Consider the following 18,863-nt stretch of genomic DNA (forward strand, 5'->3'; position numbering starts at 1 on the left):
CTGTGTCATGGGTTTGATGCCTGGCCCAGGAATTTTCCGCATGCCATGGGCATGCACCCAAAACAAAGAGTTCATCCTTGGGCTGTCATAGCATTCTGCACTCTGTTAGGGCACTTGCACCACTATACTGAAATCACCTGCTCTTGTGTCTAACTCCTCCCCAAGATCATACACCTTTAGGTCTGGATTCTGTCTTACTCATCTTTGTGTCCCTAGAACATAGCACAGCATTTGATTGATAATAATAACAATTGATAATAACAGCATCGCTCTCTGCCAGGTCCTGGTTTTGGCAATTTACATACTCTTCCTCTCCTACCTTTGAGGGTAACTATGGCATTTTCATCAGGCAGCTGAGGCTAAGCACATTGTAAGCCCTCAGTAAGTGTTTGTTATTCACCAAAAGAATGTAGCTCAGAGAGGTTATGTAACTTGCCACCCGGGAACGTGAATACATCCGCTCTATAGTTTGAGCTCTTTATGCTACAACTTTCTGCCTTTCAACTAGAGTTGAACTAAATGGTTAGAGTACCTGCCTGTGGAGTGAGTGCCCTGAGAGTAGTCACATCCAGGACTTAAGTGGGATGTTGTACCTCTTTGAGGCTGTCACTCAGTTGTGCCTTTTCTGGAGAACAGGGACTGAGTCTTGTTCACCATTGCATCTCCAGGGCATATAGGAGGTGCTCAGTAATTGTTACATGAACAAAATGAACATATAGATGCCAAATTGACTTCACTTCTTATCACTAAAGCAGATAGATGAGAATATTGCTGACATTTATTTGAAATAGAGTTATAAGCCTGGGAGTTAAACGGATTAAATCTTGGAACATGGTTTACATTTGAAGTAAAGTCAGTATCCTCTGTGTTCTAGCAAAAACTTTGTTGTCCAAGAAAGCAGTGTTGTCACTAACTAGAGATGTGCACTGGAGCAGTTTGTGGATAGTTAAAGCCATTCAGTAACTGACGGCTTTCTAGATCTCTTGGCATTACAAGTTTCAAAGTGTGGTTATAGCACCTCAAAGACTTCTTTCAACTCCTGAGGTAGACAAAACAAGCTTGGAAAAAGTTTAAACGAAATGAGTTCAGGAGTCAAAAGTACCCTTAGGGGGAGTTCCCCTCGTGGCTCAGTGGTTAACGAATCTGACTAGGAAGCATGAGGTTGCAGGTTCGATCCCTGGCCTCGCTCAGTGGGTTCAAGATCTGGCATTGCCGTGAGCTGTGTTGTAGGTCACAGATGTGGCTCGGATTCCGAGTTGCTGTGGCTCTGGTGTGGGCAGGCAGCAACAGCTCTGATTAGACCCCTAGCCTGGGAACCTCCATATGCTGTGGATGTGGCCCTGGAAAAGATAAAAAGCCAAAAAAAAAAAAAAAAAAGAAGTAACCTTAGGGAAATGAGTGACTCACCCAAAGGATGAAGTAACTGAAGGTCATTCTTGCTGTTCCCTTAAGGCACCTGACCTTCTCTAATTATTTTTATTTGGGGATTTTCAGTTCTACCCTATTTTTGGATTTTTTTTTTTTTTAACCTAGTCAGCAGTTTTCCTGATTCTCATTTTCTCTCATTTTAAGTGCTTTTTTCTGGTGGTAAAAAGTAGTATGTAATTACCCATTTAATGTGAAATGATGTAGAACTTATTCACTATACTGAAACTGAAGGATATTTAGTATTAAAAACACATGCCTTCATGTCTGGTATGGAGAATGGGTGTCTTTTTCCTCCTGGGACTTGGTGAATTTCAGTAAGTCCTCATATGCTAAGTTAGGATCTTGAGTGTGCCTTCATCTTTTTGCTCCTTTCTCCTTCTCCCTCTGTTCTGCTTTCCCTCTTGTTTTCCTTTGGCCCTCTCTTTTTCTCTTCCTTCCATATTTGTTAATTTTCAAGTTAGACTCTGAATTAGGTGCTGGGAATATAAAGCCATAAGATAAAGTTCCTGTCTTTTAAATATAATGAAGTCTTAAATTTATTTGCTAAGGAAATTTTGGAAAGTACTCTCTGACACTTTGTTTTTTGTTTTTGTTTTTTTTTTTTTTTTTTGTCTTTTTGCTATTTCTTGGGCCGCTCCCTCGGCATATGGAGGTTCCCTGGCTAGGTCTAATTGGAGCTGTAGCCACCGGCCTACGCCAGAGCCACAGCAACGCGGGATCTGAGCCGTGTCTGCAACCTACACCACAGCTCACGGCAACGCCGGATCGTTAACCCACTGAGCAAGGGCAGGGATCGAACCCGCAACCTCATGGTTCCTAGTCGGATTCGTTAACCACTGCGCCATGACGGGAACTCCTGACACTTTGTTTTTAATAAAAGTGATAAGACAAAAAAAGTTTGATAAGATACACATGCGGAGCAGAGTCAAAGTAATTTTTTTCCTATGAAATTATAATTTGAACTGGTCTCAAGAATTGCTTAATCTGTTGCAAGGCCTATTGTATACACTTTTATATTTTTGTCATTAACTTTCGTATATTATTCATAGAGATAAATGTCAGCTTAATTTTGACCAGGAGTCCTATTGAATTCTCTTGGATTTATGGGCATTAATGATGAACTGATAGAATTAGTCAGAATTTACCTGTCACGCTGATGATGTTTTTCTCCCTTTTATGTCTAGGTGTGCCAGATGGTGCCAATGCCAGCCAATCACCTCCCTGTGGGCAGTACTATGAGCACTGTGCACCTTTCTTCAGATGGTACTTACTTCTATTGGATCTGGTCTCCTGCCAGTCTGAATGAGAAAACACCTAAGGGACATTCTGTCTTCATGGACATTTTTGAACTTGTGGTAAGTTTCACTTTCTCATTTTGTGTCTTTGCAGAGACATTTTTACTTGGCTTTCTTTTTATATTGGTTTACAAAGGACCTACGAAGCTTGGAGTACCTGTGCAGTATATTCACTCTTGTCTCAAAATTGATTTTTCTTTTGGGTTATCTTCGAAGGTTTCTTTGTTTTAGAGTTGTATGACACTAATAAAGCCAAGCTTTTTGAAAATTAATCTAGTGATGGAGTGCAGATAACAATGGCTAATGGGTAGACATTGTGGTTTTTAAGTAGAAATGCTCATGAACCTATTGGAAAATTTGGAACTAAATTACAATAGCAAGATTGGATTTAGAGATGGATATTGGGAGACTTTGAGAGGAATGACAGTTGAAATGGTGAGAAGGCAGTGATTTATTCATTCATTTGCTCATTAGGTATTGGCTAAATATCTGAGAGCCAGGCACGGAGGTATTTGGGTAGTGGGAATATAGTGATGGGCAAGGGGGGCGGGACCCTTGCTCATGTAGCTTGAATTCTGGATGGTAGGTGGGTTGAGTGCTGGTGGTGCTGGAGAGACAAAACATTCACCATAAACAGTAAACAAATAAATGGGCAACATAATTTGAGATAGTGAAGGAAAAGCAGTAGCTTACCAGATGAAGAAGTTGGAGAACAGGGAAGAGAAGAACATTTTAGGCAAAGAGACCTCAATTGCAAAAGCTGTATGGCAGGAGCAATCATGTATGTTTTAGGAAATGACAGTGGGCCAGAGTGGATGAATGCAGAGAGGAGAGCTTGGGGTGAGGAGAGACTGGGAACTGTGGTAGTGCAGATCTGTGCTGTCCAGTGTGGCAGCCAGTAGCCACATGTGGCTATTTAAATTTAAATTAATCAGAGTTAAATACAATTAAACCTTTAGTTGCTCAGTCACATAGCCATGTTTCAAGTGCTTAGTAGCCACATGTGGCTGGCTAGTGGCTACCATATTGAATGTGAAAGATAGAGACCATTTCTATTATTGAAGAAAGTTGTGTTGGACAGCACTGGTCTAGATGGTATTTGGAGAGACTTACAACAGAAAAATTGCCCTAAGCCAGGTCTGTGACAAAACTTTTTTTTCATGATGTAATTTATACATTCCTTCTGGGAAGAAATTAGCGTTCCTAAAGGAAAAAAAAAAACACTGAAGCAATTTCTAATAATCTTTAATGTGATTAAAATTTGTTCTGGGAAAGCAGCCATCCATCGTGCCAGTCTAGTAACCTTTAACTGTACATTCTTTTCTTTTGCTATCTTAGTTTCTCAGTACTCTCGAGTCATTATCTTAGCCAGAGTGAATCTTTGAATTGATTTGCTAGAGGTTGTACTACTAGAACATGTGTTCATAATTAAATCATCAGAAAAACCTTTTTTTTTTAAATTGTTTTTAAATAGACTTACCAGCTGGTTAAAGGATTTAGGTCTTTGTCCTAAGAATAATAGGAAAACAAAGAATTCCCCTTTACCTAATATGCTTTTGTTAAATTAAAAAAGAAATGTCTAAGAAAAACCATGTACATGGATTAAAACTTCAGGCAGCACATCCAGGGTCATAATAAAAAGTGAGTCTCAGAGTTCCCGTCATGGAGCAGTGGAAACGAATCTGACTAGGAACCATGAGGTTGTGGGTTAGATCCCTGGCCTTGATGGGTGGGTTAAGGATCTGGCATTGCTGTAAGCTGTGATATAGGTCGCAGATTCGGCTTGGATCCCACGTTGCTGTGGTGTAGGCCAGCGGCTACATCTCTGATTAGACCCCTAGCCTGGGAACCTCCATATGCCACAAATGCGACCCTCAAAAGACCAAAAAAAAAAAAAAAAAAAAAAGTCAGTCTCTTGCCCCATCCCTGTCATGTTCCTCCTAGTCAGTCAGTTTAATGGTGTCATCTTTTCCTTCCTCTTTCATATCTCTAAGTATAAGGCATATATTGCTGTTTCTTGATTTACTAACTCCTTATGTTGTATATGTGTGTGTGTTTTTTGTTTTTTTTGCTGTGAGGATTTGGCTCAATTCATCCCTTTCTTTCCTCTTTCCTCCTCATGTAGTTATTTCATTCATTTTAATTCTTCTTTGGAGGAGGACATCTTTGTAACTTAAGAATTAAGCCATTATTACTTGTTCCTCAACTCTAAGTAATATCTCTTGCCCTCTACCTTGAGAAGATGGAGATAGTAGTGTCCCTTCCTGTCCTTCAGTATGGGGAAAGCCAAAACTGAAAGTGTATATTCAGGGGAGTCACAAGGGGAATAGAGATGATTCACCCCTACCCAGCCTTAGAGAGTCTTAAGAGTTGGTGGCATCAGGTAGGGTACAGAAGCATTGTTAGATAAGACTGTAGAGTGGATGTTTGTAAAAGGAACTGTCATCCCCCTTCCTGATTCACATATTTGTGCTCAGGTGCTGGGTGCCCCAGGCAAACATCTCAATGTTTATTGTCTGAAAAGACTGAAGACTCTGGGGGGAAAAAAAATGTCCCAATATACTGACATTGTTGTTCCCCTAAGGAAGAGACTTGCTACCCCAGTGAATCACCCACAAGTGATGTCTTCCAGTAAGCAGGCCTCAACTATGTGCATAACATTCCTGACTAATGCTGAATTATTTAAAAAAAACAAACAAAACAGACACAAAAACCCCCCAGACAAACAAAACCCAAAACTTTGGAGAGAGATGTGTGTGGAGGAGAGAAAGGAATAGATTTTAAAAGTCTGGCACAGGAGTTCCCATCGTGGTGCAGTGGAAACAAATCCGACTAGGAACCCTGAGGTTGTGGGTTTGATCCCTGGCCTTGCTCAGTGGGTTAAGGATCCCGCATTGCTGTGGCATAGGCCGGTGGCTATAGCTCCAATTTGACCCCTAGCCTGGGAACCTCCATATGCCTCGGGTGTGGCCCTAAAAAGACAAAAAAATAAAATAAAAATAAGTCCAGCACAATTTTTTAAATAATGGTTTTAATTTTTTCCATTATAGCTGGTTTACATTGTTCTGTCAATTTTCTACTGTAGAGCAAGGTGACCCGTTATAGCACAATTTTGAAGCCAGGTGATGGGTACATGGGGAACTCATTATACTTTTCATTCTTCTTTTGCATACTTTTTTTTTTTTTTTTTGTCTTTTTTTGCTATTTCTTTGGGCTGCTCCCGCGGCATATGGAGATTCCCAGGCTAGGGGTCGAATCGGAGCTGTAGCCACCGGCCTACGCCAGAGCCACAGCAACGCGGGATCCGAGCCGCATCTGCAACCTACACCACAGCTCACGGCAACGCTGGATCCTTAACCCACTGAACAAGGGCAGGGATCGAACCTGCAACCTCATGGTTCCTAGTCGAATTTGTTAACCACTGCGCCACGATGGGAACTCCTTTTGCATACATTTTAAAATTACCCTAGGAGTTCCCTAGTGGCGTAGTAGGTTAAGGATCCAGTGTTGTCACTGCTGTGACTTGGGTTGCTGCTGTGGCATGGGTTCAGTTCCTGGCCTGGGAACTTATGCATGCTGCAGGTGTGGCCAAAAAAAAAAAATTGAAGTCAGAAAGAGAAAGACAAATACCATATGATATCACTTATATCTGGGAATCTAGTATATGGCACAAATGAACCTATCTGTAGAAAAGAAACAAATTCATGGACATGGAGAACAGACTTGTGGTTGCTAAGGGGGAAGGGGAATGAGTGGGATGGACTGGAAGTTGAAGGTTGGTAGAAACAAACTATTGCATTTGGAGTAGATAAGCAATGAGATTCTGCTGTATAGTACAGGGAACTATATCCAATCACTTGTGATGGAACATGATGGAGGATAAGGTGAGAAAAAAAGAATTTATGTGTATGTGTAACTAGGTCACTTTGCTGTACAGCAGAAATTGACAGAACATTATAAATCAACTATAATAAAATTTTAACAAATCATAAATTACTGTAATAAAAAGTTCTTAAATTTTTAACCAGACCATTGAGACCCTCTAGAGAAATTAAGAAATTCTCCAGTTTGGAAATTAAAAGTAATTTTTCTTGTTGCCTAGCAGATTAAGGATCTGGCATTGTCCCAGGGGCTTGGGTCACTGCTGTGGCAGGGTTTGATCCCTGGCCCAGGAACTTCTACGTGCCACAGCTATGGCAAAAAAAAAAAAAAAAAGAAAAGAAAAGAAAACTCAGAAAAACAGCTAATAGAAAGAATTAAATAAAACTTTATAAACACTACTCTGAGATATAAGAAGGCATTGCATTCATAAAACAGAATAAGATGTCATGAAAAGAATTATCAGAATGAGAAGGAGCTCCTGGGAATTAAAACTATGATTGTGAAAATGTTTTAATTAATAAAAGGATTAAAGGTAAGAAGAAATCTCCCCCAGAAAATAGGACAAATTGATAAAGAACGGTAAATGTGAAAACATAAAAGATGTAGAGGAATAATCCATCTGAAATCTTACTAATAGAAGTTTCAGAAATAGACTGGAAAAGAAGAAGATACGATCAAAGAAATAATAGAAGGAAAATGTCAGACCAAAGGACACTGGTATCCGTATTAAAAGGTATCTGGCGGAGTTCCTGTTGTGGCTCAGTGGTTAACGAATCCGACTAGGAACCATGAGGTTGCAGGTTTGATCCCTGGTCTCGCTCAGTGGGTTAAGGATCCAGCGTTGCCATGAGCTGTGGTGTAGGTCGCAGACGTGGCTTGGATCCCACGTTGCTGTGGCTGTGGCAGTGGCGTAGGCCAGCAGCAACAGTTCCGATTAGACCCCTAGCCTGGGAACCTCTATATGCCATGGGAGCAGACCTAGAAAAGACAAAAAGACAAAAAAAAATAAATAAATAAATAAATAAAATAAAAGGTATCTGGTATAGTGAATAATAAATGACCACAGTGTGGCACGTTACCTTGAAATTTCATACTACCAGGAAGAAAGGATTCTAAAGCTTCTAGTAGAAAATAAAAAATCATGTACAAATCCTGAGGAATAAGAAAAGCACCAGGCTGTTCAATATCATTATTGGTTATGAAAATGGGGCAGTGCTCTCAAAATTCTGAGGGAGAGTGATACTTTTTTGATGACTTACTTCTGGGTTAGTGATTAATCAGTCGTAAAGACAACACAAAGATATGTTTAGACATATAATTGTACAATCAAAAGCCCATCCCTGCTCTGGAGGAAATAGAGCAACTAAAAGCCTCTGCCAGTGGCATGGAATAAAAAACTGGGGAGGAAGGAGCTGCTATAGATTAAAAGAACAACTTTGGGGTCACTTTTGGAGTCTGAATCAAACAAACCAAGTGAAAGAAAACTTTTTTTTGTAGACGGAATTAGAATATGCGTATTAGATGAAACCAAGGTTTTTTTTTTTCCTAATTTATTTTTCAAGTATGAGAGCATTGTGGTTATACAAGGAAATGTCCATATTTTTGCAGATGTATAGTGAAGTATTCAGAAGTGGAATTGCATGATGTCTGGGACATGCTTTAAAATGCTTGAGCAAAAAGAGATGAGTGAGTTAAACAGGTTTGGCCATATCTGGATACTAGTTGAATCTGGATGATGGGATATGTGGAGGTTAATTATACTATTCACTATTTTTGCATATGTTTGAGATTTTTCATCATGGAATTTAAAAAATTTTAATCATCCAGTCACTAGTATAGCAGCTTCTAAATTGCTGAATTGGGAAGCTAAACATAGATACCTGTCTGGCTCACTGCCTATGGTACTTCCACAGAAAGGAACACTGTGTAGCCATTAAAAAGCATGGGGCAGATCTGCATAGACTGAAGTAGATTAATTTCCAAGTTGCATTACTGAGTACAAACAGCTAGGTCCGGCACACTGTGTGTAATCATTACCTGCTATGTAATAAAAGCTGCAGTGGAGGGCATCGAGGATTCTTTCTGGAATTGTCCTTGTCTTATGATAACAACTTTCTTCTCTCAATGGATCATTCACCACAGCATACACATACATGAGAGGATAGCCAGTCTTGAAAAATCAAAACTCCCTTGACCCACACTTGCCACCACTCCCCTATCTGTGGTTCCCTTTAGCAGAAATATTCTTGAAAGAGTTTATTCTTACTGTTTTATGTTCTTTCCTTCCATTCTCTCTTGAATCTGCTCCAGTTAGTCTTGGTATCCTCACCAGGATGCCAAAACAGGTCTTCCCATGTTCACCAGGGATTTCCACACTGCAAAATTCAAGGGCAACTCAGTTTTCTTTTCACTTGAACTTTTAGCCATATTTCACATGGTTTCACTCCCCCATTCTTGAAACTGTTTTCACTGGAACTTCGGGACACCCATGGGACTTCTCCTCACTGGTTGTTCCTGCTCAACCTGTCTACCTCTCAACAGTCACATGTGCCAGGACCTGTTCCCAGGACCCCTTCTCTCTACTCTATCTGCTCTTACTCCCTCGTTGATCTCATCCTGTCTTGTATCTTGCAGCACTCTCTGTACAGATGATGCTCAAATTTGCTTCTCAGCCAAAACCTGTCCCTGAAACTCTACATGCGTATTGATGTGGGTGGGTGTTTGTATATGCACAGAATATGAGGCTTTTCCAGTTGGAAATCTGATAATTCCCTCAAACTAAATATGCCCTCTCCTAAACTCCTGACTTTACCCTACCTACTTCTCTCACAGGCTCTCCCGTTTCAGTCAATGGCATCTGTATCCTTTCATTGCTGGCCAGAGACCTTTGGTGTCCCTTTCTGTTCCTTGTTTTTTCATTCTCAAATTCCATGTCTAGTCAGCATATGCTGCCTGCTTTACCTTCAAAGTGTCTCCCAAATCTATTAACCTTTTTGTGTGTGCACATGCTAAGAATATTTAACATCTACTTTCTTGGCAGATTTCAAGCATACCATACAGTATTGTTAACTATAGTCACCATGCTGTAGGTATTTTAGATCCCCAGAATTTATTCATCTCTAACTAACCATTCATACCCTTTGACCACCATCTCCCCATCTCTACCACACCCCAACCTTGGCAACCACCAATGTTTCAATGAGTTCAGCTTTTTATTTTCCACATATAAATGAGATCATACAGCATTTGTCTTTCTCTGTGTGACCTATTTCACTTAGCATAGTGCCCTTAAGGTTTATCCATGTTATCACAGAGGCAGGATTTCCTTCTTATGGCTGAATACTGAAATTCTTTACTTTGCTGATTCATGGAAAATTTTGGTTTCTAAGTAGTATAAATATTTGTCATATAAATGTGGCTAGTGATTATTGTTGGAAAGAATTACGTTTGCTGTGAATTATGATTTTACCCAGTTACTTGGTAGTATTAGTAAGTTTCTCTCTAAATTTAGTGATGTTATATTGTTTTTAAAAACATTGTTTTTTTAAAAAAAGATATTCACATAGTTACAAAATTTGAATAGTACAAAAGTCTCTCATCTACCCTGCTTCTAAGCCCAGTTTCCATCTCCAGAAGCAAGTAATGTTAAGATTTTCTTCTGTATCTTTCTGGAGATAATGTGAGCACGTACAAACAAATGTACATGCATGTTTTTGTTTTTCCGTTCTTACACAAGTGGTGATTTGTTATTTACATTCTTCCGCACCTTGCTCAGAGGAATGATGAGAAGGTTGAGTGATGGAAAGTAAAGTTGGAGATGTAACCAGGGCCACTTCTTCTAGGGCCTTGCAAGGTATTTGGATTTTATCTCAGGTGATGTGGGAGGCTCTTGAAGAGTTTTGAGCAGGATCTGGTCTTAAAAGTTCATTGTAGTTTTGGGGTCAAGAATAGACTAAAGCAAGATTTAAAGATTAGGAGTTCCTGTTGTGGTTCAACAGGTTAAAAAGCCAACATAGTATCCATGAGGATGTGCATTTGAACCCTGACCTTGTTCAGTGGGTTAAGGATTTGATATTGCTGCAAGCTGCAGCATAGGTTGCAGATATGACCTGGATCTGGTGTGGCTGTGTATGTGGCTGTGGTGTAGGCTGGCGGCTAGCCTCTGATTCCCTAGCCTGGGAATTTCCATATGCAGCAGATGTGGCCCTGAGGGGGGGAAAAAAAAGAAGAAGATTCTTTAGGAGACTAAACAACTCTGGAAGGGACTATATATTTAATAATCAGAAAAAAATATTAAATACATGTTTTTGAAAGCTTGAACACCACCAGTGTTCTTCTATTGTGTCATTTTTCATAAAAAATCTGCTGAGTTTGATCTACAAACTGGGCCTCTTGGTACCTAGGATTGAAGGATTACCTAAGCTGAATAGATAATCAGAGTAGAATCCAACTAGCTATGCTTGCCTTTCAAATGATTTTATTAACTCAGAATGGAATTAGATAACTAATCATATAACTAATTATCATTATATAAGGTAGGCTATAGAAATACAGTCTTGGAGTTCCCGTCATGGCTCAGTGGAAACGAATCTGTCTAGCATCCCTGAGGACACAGGTTCGATTCCTGGCCTTGCTCAGTGGGTTAAGGATCTGGTGTTGCCATGAACTGTGGTGTAGGTTGCAGATGTGGCTCGGATCTGGTGTTGCTATGGCTGTGGCGTAGGCTGGTGACAACCCGGATTTGACCCTTAGCCTGGGAACTTCCATATGCCACGGGTGCAGCCCTAAAAAGACAAAATGTGTGTGTGTGTGTGTGTGTGTGTGTGTATATGTGTAGTCTTAAACTGTATTTCATTCTTAAACTATTACTAATATAAAACAACCTCTAACATTTGGATGATAGAATTTCTCTGACTTTTGGGAAATCTGCTGCTGCTCAACAAACCACCCCACAACTAAGTGACTTCAAGCAACAAGGAATGATATGTTAACTAGGCTCAGCTGTGTGGTTCTTCTCCACCTCGTAAAGCTGAGGCCACACTCACAGCTTTACTCAGCTTAGAGCTTGACTGGGCCTGTAACATTGAAGATGGCCTCTTTCCTTCCAGAGTCTTTCTCCACTTGATGTCAGTACTCTCAGTGGAGTCTCTTGACAGCATAGAGACTGGATTTCAATGGGAGCTTTTCAGGAGGACAGGTGCCTATCAAGTCTCTGCTTGCATCATGCTTTCTAATGGCCAAGCCCAGAGTCTTTGTGGGAGGGAACTAAACAAGGACATGAATACGGACACATTCACCAGGGCCACCGATGTGACAGGCTACCACTTGGAGTCAGTCGCAGGCCTTTTGAAGCTCTAAGACGGTTAGGGTTCTGGCCTTTAAAACTATAGAGTAGCTGAGACATGGAACCTTTCTGTCTGATTTGGTTACTTCTACACAGGACACATTCCTGCTTGAGACTCTCCTATGACTCTTTTTTACTTCTTCATGTCACACATTCTGTATCTTTACATCTGTTTTGTTCTGAGAGTTCTTCCTCCCCTTATGTACTTTCTATAACTGCTTTTCTTTAGATAGATTCAGTGACAGTTTTACTGCTATTTTGACCTCTTTATGTCTCTTCGTAAACATACGGTCAGTATAGTAATGGACACACTTGGTCCTTCTCCCCCTTCACCCGATGGATCTATTACTTCCTTTAAATTATGATCCAGTTGAGTGAGATGCCATTCATTCATCCAGTACCTTATCTGGGCAGCAGGGTAATAAGCCTTTGTTTTTAAGGTGCTTACATCAGAGTGTGGGGAGTTAGACAATGAGAAAGTAAACCACAGGAACAAAATAATTTCGGCTAGTGATAAATGCTGGGGAGAACAAAACAAGTTAATGCGATAGAGAGTGGGAGAGGGGTGCAGGAGGGGAGCCACTGTAGCTTGGCTGGCAGATAGGGCCATTGCGATAAAGGATATTTGAGCTGGGACGTGAATGATGAGAAGCAGCCATTCCTGTTTGTTTGGGCCTAAGGTTTTTTGGGACCTGGGTGCTAAAACCAGGACAGTCTCAGGCAAACCAGAGCAGAGGGAACAAAATCAGAGGGCAAAGTCAGAGCAAGAGGGAACAGCAAGTACAGGCCTGGCATTAGTAGGAAGCTAGGCATTTTGGAGGAGTGACAGAAGATAATGTGGCTTTTTGAAAGTGACAAAAGTGTGTGAAAGGGGGAGCAGAGGCAGGCGACATGAGGAGATCAGTGGATGTTGGACCCCATGGGTCTTAACAGTAGGTTGGATTTTATTATAAATGTGTCGGGAAGCTGCTGCAAGGTTTCAAACAGGGAAGGCTGTGGTTTAATTTATGTTTGTAAGTAAATCACTGGCTGATGTACAGAGTCAAGTATGTGGAGGTCAAAGTGGAAATGGGGAAACCAGTTGAGAGGCTGGTTTGGTTATCAGGCTCAAGGTGGTGACTTGGGCCAGGGAGGGAGCCAGAAGGAAGCTTCTTGTCAATATTAACACTGTGCCACTGCTTACTCTCCCAGGTTCTTCCCTTCCTTTCTAAACCCGCAACAGCTCTTTCTTTTTCTTTCTTTGCTTGTTAGGGCCACTCCTGTGGCATGTGGAGGTTCCCATGCTAAGGGTCGAATCAGAGCTACAGCTGCCGGCCACAGCCACAGCAACACCAGATCGAGCCATGTCTGCGACCTACCCCACAGCTCACAGCAATGCCAGATCCTTAACCCACTGAGCGAGGCCAGGGATAGAACCTGCAACCTCATGGTTCTTGGTCATATTCGTTAACCACTGAGCCATGATGGGAACTGCACCAGCAGTAACTTTTTCATCCCAGAAAGCTTCTTTGCTAAAATAAATATAGAGGTTCCGAAATTGACTCCTTGGGCACCAAATCCCAGTCCACCTTGCTTCTCACAGGTGCTTTATCAGATTTTCAGTATTTTCAAAGTACTTGAACACGGTATATAGTTTTAGTTTGTTTATTTGTTTTTAAATATCCATTGTTTTCTCTTAGGGCTAGACTGAGTAATGCTTTTGAATGCCAAGTGATTGATTTTTATCTGGATGTCTTTGAAGGGTCATGTTTAGAGTTGTGCAACATAAAAAGAGCTATACTTGCTGAAGGTTAATCAAGCTGGAAGGTGGGGTAAAACGATGTGGTAAGATGTGGAGGTGTTAAATTTTAGGAGACAGTAGGCTATTCTAGTCAAAAAGCTGGGGAGTGGGAGGCAGTTAGAAAAGTGGGACTAGATTTCAGTAGCAATGATGGGTCTGTGGGAGTCGCCACCGAGAGGTGGGATTGGATTTGGGTCAGGGCAACAATTTGTTTATTCAGCAAGGCCTTAAGTGTTTACTGTGTGCCTGCTAAGTGCTAGAAATGTTGTGGTGAATAAGGCAGGCAGCACCCCTGCTCTTAGGAAGCCAGCATTCAATTGGGGGCAGCGGGTAGAACGGAAGCAATTAGTGAATTAATGAGTAAAGTAATTCATTTTGCCCTCTTGTTCTCTCATCTCTATTCCTGCCCACGTTCGCTGGTGGCACCTATTTCTGAGACTCCAGCCAGATCTGGGAGAAGGCAGTGGGTACAGGGACTGCATGAGATGCATGAGATGTATTTGACAGTGAATGAAAGTGAAGAGGGATGCTTTGCAATGGGCCACCAAGGTTGTGTTTAAGATCTCAGAGACCTGGGCGTATTTGAAACCGAGGAGAGGGAAATCAGAGAGGGAGACCTGGAGGAGGAAGGGGCAGATGGGAGATAATTACGGGGGCAGTCAGGAGGCAGAAGCGCTTCTTCCTTAAATAACATGAGGTGAAGTGTTTCTTCCCCTGAATTCAGAGGAAAAGAATAAATGAGGGTGGATACAAAGAATCTTGAGTTGGAAGAGAGATGAGTGGGAGCAGCTTATAGTACTTGGTCTGGATCTCTTTAGCAATGAAGAAAGCCAGGTGGTCTGCTTGAAGTCAAACTCAAAATTGGGGAAGGAATTTTGGAATCACCACTCCAGAGATTTTGTCGGGGAATAATCAAGTGATGAAGGAAGACCTGCCAAGTACTGGCAAGGATCCAGTTGAGGCTATCCTGTATTTTTAGCAGACTTTCTCCAGGATTGCTCTGCCAATACCCATGCAGCTGGGGCTAATGTTAACTGCTGTTAATATAGAGTTTGGATTTTAGCCACTAATTATATTTCAGGGAGACATTATCCTCATAGTTGTACTTAAAAGTAAATCAAAAAACTGATTGATTTGTTTTCCTCTCATCTTATTACTTGTACCTGTCAGAAGCTTGTAATTAGTGAGAGCTGCCTGTGGAATTCAATATAAGGAATTTTAATCAACAACCTTTCATAGAATCTATTAAACTTGGCTCATTACTTTAAAAATCTGGGCTATTGAAAAATGAAAGCTCTCAAACTTCTCATAGCTTTCCTTTTGTTCTCAGTTTCTGTAGAGTAGTTAAGTTTTGAGGTATACACCTACTTAGGTATAATTTTGGGAAATGTTTTTGAGTAACCAGATGGCAACAATACACTTCTCAAACAGAAATTGGCTAACTAAATGGAAACAGATATCATTTAAGGACCTCTTTTTCTTTGAATATTAGGTCGAAAATGGTGTATTTGTAGCCAACCCACTGCAGGAACGCACAATTCTAATGAGAAAAGAGGGTGAGTCTGCAAAAAGCATTAATGAGATGCTTCTGAGCAGACTGTCACGCTACCGAGCCTCGCCATCCGCCACACTGGCTGCTCTTACTGGCTCCACCATCTCCAACACCCTGAAAGAGGATCAAGCAGGTAGGCTGCCCTTGGCTTATCATATGTTTACCTTGTATAGAAAGCTCCATTCAGCTCTCTGTATTTTTTAAGACTTTATTATTATTCTGCTTTTTAGGGCCTCACCTGTGGCATATGGAAGTTCCCAGGCTAAGGGGTGAATCAGAGCTGCAGCTGCTGGCCTACACCCCAGCCACAGCAACACCAGATCATTAACCCTCTGAGCAAGGCCAGGGATCGAACCCGAATCTTTCAGGATACTCGTCAGGCTCATTATTGCTGAGCTACAACAGGAACTTCCAAAGACTATTTTATTAAGAGCAGTTTTAGGTTCACAGCAAAACTAAGAGGGAGGTATGTATTTCCTGTATACCTCCTGCCCCCACACATGCTTAGCCTCCCTTATTATCAGCAGCCCCCACCAGAGTGGTGCATTTGTTAGAGTTGATGAGCTCACCTTGACACTTCATAATCACCCAGAGTGCATAGTTTACCTTAGGATTCACTCTTAGTATTGTATGTTCTACAGGTTTGGACAAATGTATAATGACCTGTATTCATCACTGTAGCATCATTCAGGATTTTTATTGCCTTAAAAATCCTCTGTGTTCTACCCATTCACCTCTCCCCACCCCCCAGACACTGGCCACCACTGATCTTTTTATTATTCATAGTTCTGCCTTTTCCAGAGTATCACATAATTCAATTTATGCAGTATGTAGCTTTTTCATATTCACGTCTTTCATTGCGTAACATACCTTTAAGATTCCCGGAGTTCCCGTGGTGGCTCAGTGGTTAATGAATCTGACTAGGAACCATGAGGTTGTGGGTTCGATCCCTGGCCTTGCTCAGTGGGTTAAGTATCTGGCGTTGACGTGAGCTGTGGTGTAGGTTGCAGACGTGGCTTGGATCCTGTGTTGCTGTGATTCTGTTATAGGCCGGTGGCTACAGCTCTGATTCGACTTCTAGCCTGGGAACCTCCATATGCCAAGGGAGCAGCCTTAGAAAAGGCAAAAAGACAAAAAAAAAAAAAAAAAGGTTCCTCCCTCCATGTCTTTTCATAGCTTGATACGTTGAGTTTGTAATTAGTGCATGCTGCCTCTGGAATTCAGGCAGTACTTTTTATTGAGCATTTAACAGTGTGCACTTTGCTTTATATAGTTCACCTTTTTCTGTACTTCCAGTCATTGTCCATTTTTTAAAAACTGCAAGCTAATACCATTGGCTGTGGACATGAATTAGCAAGAATCTGTAATAATTTGAAACAGCTCTGTCTTTAACTGTAAACAAATTATCATTATTGATGGTATAAATTGATTTCTTATTATTTTAACTTCATGAATGTAAAAAGCTCATTTAGCATCATCTTCACTAAATACAATTAAAAAAATTTTTTTTATTCAAGTATAATTGACTTTCAGTGTTGTATTAGTTTTAGGTGTACAGGAAAGTGAATCGGTTACAACTATACATATATCCACTCCTTTTCACCATATAGGTTATTATAGAATATCGAGTACATTTTCCTGTGCTATACCATGGGTCCTTGTTAGTTATCAATTTTCTATATTAAATATAATCTTGACCAAGCAAGTTATAGGCAAACCTTCCACAACAGAGATGGCTTCTTCTGAAATTTGGCATTTAATGTTTGTACTTTAATATTTTAAATGTATATACATTTACAGAGTTTGAAAGTGAAAATAATATGAAAAGTTTATGCAGGGAGTTCCCATTGTGGCTCAGTGGGTTATGAACCTGACTAGTATCCATGAGGTTGCAGGTTCAGTCCCTGGCCTTGCTCAGTAGGTTAAGAATCTGGCATTGCCGTGAGCTGTGGTGTAGGTTGCAGATGCCGCTCGGATCCCTCGTTGCTGTGGTTGTGGCATAGGCGGCAGCTGTAGCTCTGATTCAACTTCTAGCCTGAGAACCTCCATATGCCATGGGTGCAGCCCTAGAAAAGACAAAAAGACACACACACAAAAAAAGTGTCCATTGTTGCTCATGAGCTATGGTATGGGTCACAGACATGGCTTGAATCCCATTTTGCTGTGGCTGTGGCATAGGCTGGCAGCATTAGCTCCGATTCAGCCCCTACCCTGGGAACGTCCATATGAGGCAGATACAGCTCTTAAAAGCAGAAAAAAAAAGTATATGCAGAGAAATCTTACTCTCACTTGCTGGTGTATTCTATATTTTGCCCTCCACCCTTCCCCCTATAGTTAACTCTATTTATAAGTTTTTTGTTTATCCTTGCAGAGTTTCTTTATAAGAGAAATTAAATTAATTTAGAAAGATAAATCTATGTATTTTCATTGTCCTCCATTTCTCAATAAAAGGTAACCTTCTAAACACACTGTTCTGTACTTTTAAAGTAAGAGTTCTTAACTGGGATAAGCCTTTCAGGGACTCATAAACATGCTCCCCCAAAGTTTTAAATAACATCTCACATATATCATAATTTTCATCAGATCTTCAAGGTCATTTATGACACCCCTCCCAAATCAAGAACGATGATTGTTCTTTTTTTTTGGCTGCCCACGGCATGTGGAAATTCCTGCGACACAGCAGCAGCCTGAGCCACAGCAATGACAATGCAGGACCCTAACCACTGAGCCACCAGGGAACTCCTAGGAGTCATTCTTCTTCTTTTTCTTTTTCTTTTCCTCTTTAGGGCCACAGTTGAGGCATAGTTAAGTTCCCAGTCTAGGGGTCAAATCAGAGCTACAGCTGCGCTGGCCTGTGCCACAGCAACGAGGGATCTGAGCTGAATCTGTGACCTATACCACAGCTCATGCAATGCCAGATCCTTAACCCACTGAATGAAGCCAGGGATCTAACCCGCAACTTCATGGATCCTAGTCAGATTCGTTTACCCTGAGCCATGACGGGGACTCCCTGGAGCTATTATTCTGGAAGAGTTTTCGTATTAGATACCAACTACATGAATTTTTAACAAAGCATGACCTATGGTGAAAGATGAGGCTAGAAAAATATGCCATATATTAAAAAATATATCTGAATTAGTATGTTTAATTTAATTTGATGCTTTAATCCTTTTATATATTGAAGTGTTAGGAAGAGAAAGTATTTGTGATTAATTCACTGTGAGACTGTCAAATTTTACATACTTATTAGTTATCCTTAGGATTTAAGGATACTGTTTTACTTGTACCAGTCTCTGTGTATCAAATTTAAGTGGGATATTTTTTAATAGTTATTATAACTTGGGTATATGAATAATTTGAGCTACAGGGAACACTTAGTAGAGGACATGTCCTTTTTACCTAAATAAACATTTTCCCGACAAGCTGAAGGCTTGATCTGGGTTTGTTCCTTGGTAGGAGAAAAGTGAGTCCTCCTGCTCAAGAAAAATACTAAAGGAACGTTTGTTGCATAGGAAAACTTGGGTGAAATAAAAAGGAGGACTCAGAAGGCAAGCGTATATTTAGAATCCTGTGAAAACTGAT

The 18,863-nt window shown here is 40.8% G+C and overlaps 1 protein-coding gene across 8 annotated transcripts in view; it reads left to right on the plus strand.

The window, feature by feature from the left end:
* HECTD4 (HECT domain E3 ubiquitin protein ligase 4) overlaps window positions 1-18,863 on the plus strand; it is a 211,478-nt gene that overhangs the window by 76,605 nt on the left and 116,010 nt on the right. For all 8 annotated transcript variants that reach the window (XR_014826914.1, XR_014826915.1, XM_005657322.4 and 5 more), the window contains exons 7-8: window positions 2,613-2,783; window positions 15,222-15,414. Coding sequence is in view for 6 of the 8 variants with exons in the window: in XM_005657322.4 (XP_005657379.1) it covers window positions 2,613-2,783; window positions 15,222-15,414 (364 nt within the window). In the remaining 2 variants the exon portion in view is untranslated. The remainder of the gene's footprint in view (window positions 1-2,612; window positions 2,784-15,221; window positions 15,415-18,863) is intronic.

This window comes from Sus scrofa, chromosome 14 (genome assembly GCF_054392235.1).
Source record: "Sus scrofa isolate SSC_HxYL_T2T_F1_AM1 chromosome 14, Sscrofa_HxYL_maternal_Yorkshire_Landrace_v2.0, whole genome shotgun sequence".
NCBI lineage: Eukaryota > Metazoa > Chordata > Mammalia > Artiodactyla > Suidae > Sus > Sus scrofa.